Source organism: Cardiocondyla obscurior, linkage group LG17 (assembly GCF_019399895.1).
Source record: "Cardiocondyla obscurior isolate alpha-2009 linkage group LG17, Cobs3.1, whole genome shotgun sequence".
Classification (NCBI taxonomy): Eukaryota; Metazoa; Arthropoda; class Insecta; order Hymenoptera; family Formicidae; genus Cardiocondyla; species Cardiocondyla obscurior.
In genome coordinates this window covers 2,527,100-2,538,743 of record NC_091880.1, presented here as the reverse complement: position 1 = coordinate 2,538,743, position 11,644 = coordinate 2,527,100, and the positions used below count along the sequence as shown (strand labels likewise).

The 11,644-nt window shown below is 41.7% G+C and overlaps 1 protein-coding gene across 5 annotated transcripts; it reads right to left on the bottom strand.

Annotated features, from left to right (window-relative positions):
• Nucleotides 1-548: 548 nt before the first annotated feature.
• Nucleotides 549-11,318, bottom strand: LOC139109256 (uncharacterized protein DDB_G0284459). Of its 5 annotated transcripts, none has more exons than XM_070668160.1 (7): nt 11,185-11,318; nt 7,841-8,008; nt 6,364-7,587; nt 4,119-6,281; nt 3,857-4,038; nt 3,419-3,740; nt 549-3,296 (listed from the first exon to the last, which is right to left on the bottom strand). In XM_070668160.1, the coding sequence occupies exons 1-7, from the start codon at nt 11,240-11,242 to the stop codon at nt 3,094-3,096; spliced, it is 4,320 nt and encodes a 1,439-aa protein (XP_070524261.1). In that variant the 5' UTR covers nt 11,243-11,318; the 3' UTR covers nt 549-3,093. The 5 variants fall into 5 exon arrangements, with proteins under 5 accessions (XP_070524261.1, XP_070524263.1, XP_070524265.1 ...); XM_070668162.1 differs by lacking the exon at nt 11,185-11,318 and adding an exon at nt 10,808-10,856; XM_070668164.1 differs by lacking the exon at nt 11,185-11,318 and adding an exon at nt 8,938-9,368 and having other exon boundaries at nt 7,878-8,008.
• Between the last annotated feature and the right edge of the window lie 326 nt (nt 11,319-11,644).

Here is an 11,644-nt window from a genome sequence, read left to right as displayed (position 1 = left end):
ACGAGCCTAAGTGACAATGTACATGACAATTAGTGACATACTACAAAAGTTCTACTGTACACAGAGACGTCACAAACGCCCTCCGCTTACGCGAGGCCGTGCGCGGTTAATGATGAAAGAATGAACTGAGATACATCTCGCTCATCGTTTTCACTCCGGAATTTGTCTCCTTTCTTTCTTCCCTCCTTTCTTTGTATCACAAGTAATGATTAATATTACAATTACTCCTTCTAAGATAAAATTTTGTTTCCCTTTCATACACAGTTGTAGATTATAAGCGTTTCGTTTACATTTTTTTTTTTCAATATCTTTCTTATTATATCTAAGCGGTATTATTATTTTTTCCCTTTTTTTTTTTTTTTGGCTGCATCCGTTCATTTTATACAAAGACCACTTTTTAACGCCGAGCAGTGTCAAAACCGTCTCACAAAAAGAAAATTAGGCATCGTCTACATTTCATCTGAAGTGTGAAAGTGTCATTTCTTTAATCGCTATTTTTTTAAAACATGATTTTTAAGCTTCTAAATAAAATGTTTTCAGAGATAGTCTTTCTTTTTTTTTTCTTTTTTTTTTACATTTGTTGCTACGTCCTACGTATGTACAAAGAATCCTTTCACGCTCAGTAATTTTATCTTTATCTCTGAATATATAGTTACTATTTTAAAAATGATTATATCTAATTTATCGTACTCTGTGCTGCGTGGGAGACGTGACGGCTATTTTCAATATGTACTTAATTTGTGTAATGTACACTGAAAAACAGATATGGAATTTGTAGCGACGACGGCAGCTAGCGTGGTGTGCGTCGAGTCTCATACGAAGCTCGTAGTACACCAATAATTTATTTCCCGTCCTCTCGAGCTCCTTCCTCGATGACCGTCGCATAAGCAAAGGCCATATCTGTCTTTCAGAGTACATTTTTATATATGTATATATCATACATAGATGTATACAACATATATAATATATACATACTACACAAATTATATATATATATTATATATGTATATATTTTTTTCTACGCAAATATTATATATATACACTGCACTTTTTATATAATATTATTTTTATACAATTTCCTTGATCTTTGCTAGTTCTTCTTGATGTAGTAAGAGAATCGCTTGTTAATATTCTTACATTTGTCATAGCGAAAACCTGTCTGTTTTACACTTATGAAATACAATGAGAACGATAATGACAACAATGACAGCAAAGATGACAATAAATTTATATATTAATACGAAAAAAAAAATTAATATAAAATATATATACAAGATGTCCTAAACATACGTATGTTTGGGACACCAAGTACATGTATAAATCATACATATATATATATATATATATATATATATATATATATATATATATATATATATATATGTATGTATATATATGTATAAATCAGTAATATAATTACTACAATTTCTGTAATGATGTATAGCTATTAATTTAATTACTAACAATGAATCATATGTGAGACATTGGATCTGAATCACTGGTTTTACGATCGTACAGATGTATTAGAGATGATAAAGTGACAGAGAATATGACGTGACATAAAACGTACCACTGAATGCAATAAGATGTGCTCTTTGTTACATTATATTACATGCAATGGTACTAAAGTCTTACAAGTGTTCTCATTTTAATCATCTCGCTCAATGCGAGTACAAAAATATTTCTCTTTAAGAAACTGTCAACTTGTTATGCTATGCAAAATTAAATAAAAATTTACACGATAAAGCAACTAAAAAAGAAATATTAATATCAAAATGTAATAAAAAGATTTTATATGCGCGATCGTGTATATTAAGCTATGCATATGTGCTAATGACTCACTTAGTAACTTAAACGAAAAATAATATTAATAAAACTCATCATTTAAATGAATAATTTGTCACATATTTGAAACGTATGTATGCATTTTTTTTTTCTTTTTACAAATAATACACGTAATTTTCTAAAACTTCAAAATATAATTATGACGTTTTATTTAATATAATAGTCCCTTTATTCTTGCTATATGTACAAACATATCTTTTTTAATATGTATCAGAGAACACTTGCCTTACACATTTATGCATAATATTTATGAAAAAAAAACGAGAATAGTCAATTTTCACTTATATTATTGTTGACTTATTTCATTCTACTATAATTACACATGTTCAATTTTTGCTGCCACATTTTTTTAAATGTTAATAAAGTTAAATACAATATGCCCTATAATTGTATTCCTACGTACATGATGTCATTAAGAAAATCTGTAATATTTTTATATCTTTAAAACGTAAGTAAAAAAAGCAAACGTCTTAATTTTTGATTATCATTGTTCCTCGATAACGATTTGTTTATTTTATAAATTTAAAACTTTAAAAGAATCTTGTTTTTTGTGTCTCTTTTTTACATTAAATCGGAAAGGCCACTGTTCAAGGCCACAAGGCCAAAAAAATTAAATTAATTCAATCGTAAAGAAAAATACCTATTTCTCCATTCGTCTTTTTTTTTATAATTTTTCATAAAAACAGTTGACAGGGTTTCCATTTAAACATCTTGTACATTGGAAGATATTTTTCTCGAGCATATTGATTCTAAAAGTTTGGAAATTTATGTAATTAATAGAATTATTTTTGCATTTATAATGTAATGCTCCAAATACATTTATGCATCAAATAATGTAAAGAGTAATCTTCAAACATTTTATGGTCATTCATCATTCAATAAAAAGAGCAATTTGTCAGAACAAACAAAAATGTAAAATCAACAATGTCATACATTTTAGAATTGGTAATTTTACCTATTTATAGTTACGCCGATTACTCTTTCACAATTAAATTTCGATCGTGACGTAACTTTGTTAAATTATACACAAACTGATTTTCTCGTATTAGAATGTTTTGCTCCTTTATTAACTAGAGTATACCTTACTAACTAGTAAGGCTATCTTCAGTCATAAACGGATTTATATACTTAGTCTCTTACGTTATTGCCCATTATTCGGTGCATCTAATTAAAGCCGGATCTCAGTGTGATATAATGTAAATACGACCTACTTCCATATTAGCCTATGCTCATAAACTCACCGAAATTTCACGTAACTCGATGAAGATTACACTTAGGTATGTACTGATTTGTGTCGAGGTGCCAGCCTTTCGTCATCGCGCATGGATAATGCGAGACAGCTTTACACCCCCGTTTCACGCAACCAATATTCGCACCTGTCAAGCCACAAGAATCGCATACTGATTTAGCGGCGTCCCACACAGCTTCTTGCAGTCCTGTTACTCTGCCACCTGTTAAATACAATCCACAAATTTTCATGTTAATCATAAGTCGTACAAGCATAACCAAATCCGTTGTTTTTTTTTTTTTTCGTTATTTTACGTGCATCTCCGTCATTCTGTCGATGACTTACCCGCCATGTATACCCCAGCCGCCCATACCGCACATTGCTCGTGAAGCCACACCTCCCACCGCTGTTCCTCCCCGCCGGGATGCAGAGTCATGCCCGTGAAAATGGTGTTAGTATTACTTTCAACGGAATTCCGTTTCTTCTTGCCCATTTTTGCGGAGAATTGATCAGCCAGACCCGCGTACCTTAAACTCCTCTTGTTCTTACCGCCTTTTTTCTGTTCCGTTGTAATTTCTTGTTCGTCAGCTGATAAAATTCCATCCTCTAACCGTTCTTTGCCAATCAAATATGGTCCAAATAAATCACTTAACACGCCGGCTGGAACCTGTAATAAGCATTGATATTACTCATGCCGTTAATGAATGTCGCTCACCTATAATGCTGCAGACAGGTCTAAAATTTATTACAAGAGGAAAAAAAAAAAAAAAAAACAACATTTACCGTATACGTTCCAGTTGCAATATGTGGTCCGGCCAAATTCGGATGCGGCCTAGACGGATCTCCAGGTACAACAGAATGAGGACCCTGCTTGCAAAATACACAAACCCAGGTCGAGTCCGTAGTGTGCGCGTCATATCGCGAAGACAACGTTGAACTAAAGAGACCTGCTCTATTGACTTTACCTGTCAATAACAATAAAAATGTATAAAATTATTATTATAAAAAAAAAAAAAACCGCCTGTATAAGCGTAGATGTACGTACCTCTGTAATCTAAATCGTTTTGATGACTGAGCCTCTTGCTTCGGCCTCCGTTTCCATTGCCGACGCTTTTCCGCTTCTCCTTACTTTTCTCCTCCTCCTCTTCTCGTGGCGCATTGACCACTTGAATGCTCAACGGACTATCCCTTGGCCCTTCTACATGAACCACTGGTCCTCGCGACCTGATCGAACTTGCATTCGAACCAGAATCATACGCCATCTCCTTCAGACCGTCAATCTTAGTATTTTTCTTCGTTTTCTTTAAAGTTTGGTCCTGTTTTTTTGAACCTTTGGATGTCCGTCTCTTTTTCACTTCTTTTGGCGGGGTATCATCTGTTGTGCCAAAAATATTCTCCGTCGATCTAGAAATCTTTCTTTTAGCACCCTGCATTTTACCTTTCTTACTCTTTTTCCTCGATAGTTTCGTGTCCACCGTAGAAGAAACATCGATAGGATTGCTCTGAATACTCTGAGAATCTGTCATCGGTAGAATACTGTTCTCAAGATCCTCAAATTTCACCGAGCTGTCACCTTCAATCTGCGCACTTGCGAGTTCCGCTTTTGATTCTTCATTTTTGACCTCCGGTTCCGCTTCTACGATTCCGGCAAACATCTTCGCCAATTCCGACTCAACTTCGACAAAAGGATTTGTTGCCGCTGTTGTCGCCATCGTCGCCGTTGTCGTCGTTGTATCTTTTGGACTCATTACTTTCGGAAAATCAGACGAAACGTCCTCATTAGATTTTCTTCGTGTCCTTTGATTTGTCGGTATCGAGTTACAAGCCGTAGTTTCTTCGCTACTGCTACTCCGCCTTTGAATCGGTCGATTATCTTCTGATCTTTCTTCCGTAATCTCATCTATCGCTGTTTTTTCCGATATACTCTCCTTTATTCCTCTGGTAATCTGTTCGTCCGCTTTAACGTCGGTCGTCACCGTGGAACTAGTCGTCTCTTCCAACAATGGGTCAATAGTTCTCGGTTCTGTCGGTTCTGTGGGCTCAAGTTCCATATCCTCCACTTCTGTTTTAGAGTCTTTACTCAGCCTCACAGGTTTTTCAAGTTTTCGTTTCCTACGTTGCTTGGTGTTGTCGTTAGAGTCATCGTTACTAAAAGCTGGCGACACAACTTCATCCTCACGAGTCGGCGATTTAGACTTTTGTCTTTCCGGCGACATACTTTTGACGCTGCATGTGTCCTTTTCCTCTACCGGCATCACGATTACCGAACCGATATTCTCAGTGCTCCCAAGCTTCTTATTTCCGCCTTCTAATTTCTCCAACAAAGAATCAACCCCCTTTTTGCCTCTTTTCGGCAAATTCTTAGGTGACCTTACGCTCGTTTCCTCATGCTTTCGATCCCTTTCAGAGGAAGATTCTCGTTTAGGACTGTCCGTGACGTCTTTCTCCATCTTGGACGTGAGATTGACTATAACAGGTAAGACGTTCCTTGGCACTTGCGCGATAACACTCAACGAATCTTTAGTTTTTGTAGAAACTTCAGATTCTTTTTTGTCCGTAACCACCCTTTCTATCGTTACACTAGGGGGCAAATTTATCACTTTCTGCGTAAAATTATCTACATTCATTTCCTTAATCTTATCGTGAAGATTCGCGACTCCCTTCAGATTACTCTCAAAATTTTTGACCGTTATCTTAGGTGTGGTGACCTCCTTTGTTGATAACGAGACTGGCTCACTGACGGAATTTGGCGTCGGCACCGACGAACTAATTCCACTGTCTGACGAAGTCTCCCCATTAAGTGGTGGGGAGATTATGTTTCCGTTTCGACTGCCTTTATCCACATTTCTTGCAGTCAAACTGATGGGAATATCCTGAGTTAAACGAGAATAATTCTCCGAAATAATCTCCGATGTAGACGAAAGATCCAAGGTACTCTGAGAGCCAGGCGAATTTCTATATTGATTTTGATTTTGCCGATTGTCCACCAACATTTGTAAACTAAACAAAGGATTGCCCGGAGTGTTTGCCGGCGTGACGCTCTTCGACGGAACCGTTGGGGTATGCCATGTCGGTGGTGCTTGAGTATGAGCAAGTTGCGGAGTAAGTTGAGACGGTAAATGAGACGTTCGTGCCATAGATGGATGTGTGTAGAATCCGGCTGAATTCAATGTGGCATTAGGCAACCCTGATGGATGAATATTGAGAGCTGAAAACACAATTGTCACCATTAACTTGTTGCAAAATTAGAAAAAAAAAAAATTAAAAAATTAAAATCTTAATATAATTACCTTGATTCTGCGTCATGAGGTGAGTCCAAACAGTTTGCGGTGGAGGTGTGCCAACCGGTGGTCGGCTATGACCTGGATACTGTCCTGACATTTCGAAACACGCCCAATTGCTTAATTTCGAGTTGCAAGCGGTCACTAGATCGGTATTTTCTGATTTATGCGCTGCTTCTTCTTCACTGTAGCATTCTTTCTTGATGTTGTTACATTTGACATTCGATTGTAAATGTGTCCAAGACGAGGCTTTCGATTTCCTATCACTTAAAGGTGATGGTAATATATGTGTGATATACTTATTCAAAACATGCACCCTCTCTTGTTTCAAATCGCCATTTGTTATGACTTTTCCATTTACCTCACCACTACTGTCGTGCAATTTACTGATGTTTTGCAATAATTCTTTACCTTTGTCCGAATTACATGACAATTCATTCAAATCAGAAAGCTTCAGTAAACCGTAATCTACCGTCTTGTACTTTGCGTTATAAAAATTTGTCTGTACATTAGAGGAATGGTCTAGTTGTCTTAAAATGGCACTTACTGAAAGTGTCTTTTTATCGACACCTGACGAACGAGGATAATCGCAGAATCGATCTTTCGTCTCACCGTAAGTATGGCCGCGTTGAGTACTTTCTTTCAAATTTACTACTAAATTAAGTGGCTCGTTTTCTGCTACAGAAGTGGTGTAATTGGGGTCGTAAGCTTCTTTACCGTGCTCAATATTGTCCGATGTAACTTTCGACTCGGCAATACTTTGTGTGTCGATTGAATGCTTTGACACGCAACCAAACAAGCTGATATCTGCGTCGTAACAAATTCCTTTCTGCAAATCCGTCGAAGTTTTAGTTTTGTTTTTCACAAACGAGGGTGTAGTTTCCGTCGTTTCAACGTTTAACGCGTTAGAATCTGTCCCTTCCCCGAAATCCTTCTGGCAGTTATCCAGCCTATTCTTTTGTTTCTTCTGCAGGTTCTCCGTTTTATTAGATAGTGATTCATGAACTGCACCAGTCAGTACATTTGAATTCACTATCCTATCATGATATCGTTCCGTTGACAAATTTGTAGAATATATCGTGTTTAGATTGATAGATTCCGTGGTATCTTTTGTCTTATGACATAAGTCATTTAGGTGCACAGTATCGTGTGCTACCAATGCTTGTAGATTGATCCACTGCATAAAATTATTTGGTAACGCCCATTGTGGCGCAACGTCAAATACGTGTAGTCCTAAAAACAAAAAATTAATCGTAATTCATCAATTATTTTAATATTGCGAGACAAAATAACATGTGCTAAGTATAATTTAAAATGTCAGGAAGCAACAGAGAAACGATATTTGTATTCAATATTTATTTTACAATTAAAAATAGACAATGCTATAATTTACATCGTAACACAGAAACGTTCAACTCTGCGATCGTTTTGGTCCTGAATAAAATCCTTGTACAGAAAAAAAAAAAAAATAATAATAATATTTTACCATTGCTGGGAACAATTGAAGAGTCGTGACAACTCACACCATACTGTAGGTTGAGGCTACTTTTATTTCTCTCATTTGTATCTTGACAATAGTGGTAATATCTCTCTATATCCGGAAACTTATCCAATTTTTCTTCTGGCAATTTATGTTTAGACGGTCGCAGAGATTCTGTAATTATAACAGAAACATGTCTTACAGATCTAGAATATGTTACAGAGACTAATATGCATCTTTACCTCTACTCACGTCGATACGAAAAAGCAATGACTTAAGCAAGCTGCTAATATACATAAAAATACACGAAATTAAGCAAAGAATACATTACGTATAAAAAAAAAACAAATTATTTCTATTGCAGCAACAAAACGTATAACAGCTTGTTTTATAAACGTTCTTTTCGTATATATTAAAACTTAGCAGCTTGCTGTCACCGAGGGTGAAACGCAGCCAACATTCATCCGCCGTTTACGCTCCCATTCATTCTTCGACATACACAACGAACACTTTGTAAGGTAAAAGAGGGAGGCCCTGGGAAGAAACAAGGAACACGCTTTTGTCCTGTTATTCTGAAACATACGCACACACAGGCACAAACTTTCCATCTTCCGCCAAGAGCATTCGCTTCGCGTTTATTCATACGACCCATTGACACCGACAATCACACGGCTATTTTAACGCATATCGGCGACTCGTCAACACTCTCTCCGACACATCGCGAGGGCCAACGTACTCCGCGCTCTTCCATCTCGCGGGCGAGCGTCAACATAATGAGACTTGTTCTTTTTTAAACGCGTTACGCTGCCTGTCGCCGATCAGACGGGGCAACGTGGCGATCGGCGAGAGGAAGGCGACAAAGAAGCTCCGCACGTGAAAGCTGGAGCGGAAACGTCGCGGCGGATTAACGGTCCGCGAAGACCGCGGTGGAATCGACTGGCACGTCAACGTGTTACGACGAGCCCGGTATCACATGCTCGCGATATGTGCGGCACGCGTTTCGCGGATCGCGCGGATACGCCATTCAAAGGGTGGAAGAGGCCCGGAGGTCCTGAAAGGCAAAAGAGAAAGAGAGAAAATAATGCGCGTACACGCATACGTACGAGCGCGATGTATACGAAACCGACGGCAACCGATGGCGAACACGTTTCATTCCGTGCGTGCTGTACACTTCCGCGGCCGCCGGACACATCGATAGCGTCGTCGCGCGTGGACACCTATGCACACAGTGCGCGCGAGAAAGAAACGGCGAGGGGCAGAGGGGGCGAATGCAGGGAGAAGGCAGCACCCATGCAGCGGGGTGCGCGCCGACGTATATTTCCGAGGGATCACCGCCGCGTGTCGGCGACGTCGCACGAGCGTGCGTTCGCGCGCGCACCCGCAAACGAGCGGTTATCACCCCGGGGATATCGCGGCGACGAGAGACGGGCGACCGGCGTGCCTCGCGCTTTTCACGCCGCGCGCCAGCAGCAACAGCGAATCCACGTATCACACATACACGCACACACATATGCCCGACGCACACAATGCACGATGGATGAATGTACGCCCGCACGTACGCACGCACGGCGCGGCGTCGCGTTGCCGCCGGCGAGCAGCGCGACGAGGAGCCCGTCGGCTCCGAGGCGTAGGAAGAAGAAACGAATTTGCGGGCGATAGGAAAAACGGAGCGGGACGCACCGACACGGATCGTCGCGTAGGGGTGTGCACGGTCCGGGGTGTACGGCGGTTTTGCCCGCTGATCGCGACAACCGCACAACGACGCACGGAGAGAAACGAAACTCTTGCCTGAGAGAGAGAGAAAGAGAGAAAGAGAGAGAGAGAGAAAGAGCGTAAGAGAGCGAGAGAGAGAGAGCGCACGCCGGAACGCTACGGCCCGCCTCACTTCGCCGACGCAGGAGTCACGCGGATGCACAATACACAATTTTCACTGCGTTTCCCCGGCTGACGGCGGGTTCCGCGACAGCCGTGCTTCCTACTACGACGACGTCGATGATCGCGACGACGGGGGGGCCCGTCGAGACGTGCGGGTGCACCCGCGCGATGCCGTTGCTCGAGCGAGCACGCTTCACAGTGGACGAGACACGTAACCGCGGCCGCGATCGCGACAGCCGGGACTTTCGGCGCACCTACCGCAACGAGGCCCTACCACCGCGGGCACGGGCGAGTTTGCGATTTTCGGCCCAAAAATCGTCAGGGCATCAACCAAAAGCAGGGTTTCAACAATGGTGGCCGCTCTCCACACAGACGAGCCAGCCCGTTGCGTGCCTGCCACCTAGCGGGGGCGGCGCGACCTACGTTTCCGTTTCTCCGACGAGGTGACGCGACGCGGGAGCGGCCGAGCCGATTTACTCGCGATTATTATAATTCGCTCCTCCGCTGCTATCTCGTTCTCGCTTTTTTTCTTTTCTTGTTGGAAGAAAAAAAATTTATTAAAAGAATAAATCGTAAAGAAAAGAAAATCTACTTAAAAGGAATGAAAATGCAGATGCGACCCAATGTGAAGCTGCCTCTATTAATTATCCAAAATGCGAGATTCTTTCTCGGACAAGTCGACGTTTCAAGGCGATTATCACCCCTACAATCGTCCCACTACAACAACTGGCTTCTCTCCGGGGATAGTTTAAGTTTAGTATCGCGGAGCTAGATTTAAAATGCAATTATATACGGCATTACTCTTATCTTCTAATTTGCGTTTCGTTTCGTAAACATTCACCCCTTTCTTGAATTTGTAAATATCGTAATGAAAAGTTCGCGACGTTCTCTTGCCACAACTAAACTTTACACAAAGATGGCAATCAAATCCTTTTCTTTCCTAGGATTTCAACTTAGTCGACGAGTCTTATTCCTCGCCTCTATTTCTCGCTAACGACGATCGCTGGTCTACGCTAGTCGAGTAGTTAGTTCCTGCACGAGCCAAGTAATCGCATTCGCGTGAAATCCCCAATCGTCGATGAACATGACGGTACTCACCGAACCGTGAAAAATCGTTCGCGAGGGAGGCCATTCTCGGCGCTTCGTCGACGCGCGATCGAGAACGTCGACCGAGAACGCCGGCTTCGGGACCGTCGACGTCGAGGCTCCGCGCGCGAGACGACGACGCACGTGCGTGACAGCTGCTCCTCGTCGAATGTTCCCGGGGCGCGAAACGGCGTCGCGTCAATCGCGCCACCCGCTGGACGTCGCTCGACAGGCGTGGACTCTCGGGATCGCCGGGCAAAAGCAGGACGTGGATTGGCACCGAGTAATTCGCGACACGTCGACCGGTATCGCGTAGCTCGCTCCGCGCAGGAAATGCTATGGCGAACGCGCCTCGTATTCCGGCAGCCACATCGGGCGGGGAAGTCTACCTTTATATCTGCCGCGGTCGCGGATAGCCGATTCTTCATTCGCGTTTTCATCGGGCATCCTAATCGCCGTCACCTTCGTGATTGCAGTCGCTGTCTTCGTCGCGCACCCGATGTAAACAAAACATCGTCATGGCGCGGCCCGCCACTGCCCGCGTCGAAGGACACGTTAGGCTACTATTCCATACATCCGTCGATCTGTTTCGTCGGACATGCTGATTGGCTGGTACTGCACATGCGCTTATCTGTTCGACAGAATGTTGTCGTATCCATGTAATATAAGACCGCCTTGACGAAGGTGATCTTGAGAGGATCCTATACCCATCGCCGAACTTGCACGGCGTCGGTATGATGATAGTGACTATCAGATAGTCTCTTAGTGTACTGTGACCCGACTATGAATACCGGCCTATAACGAAAAAGGACCAAGTGTGTGTAGGATCCGTGAGAACCGTGGCTGCCG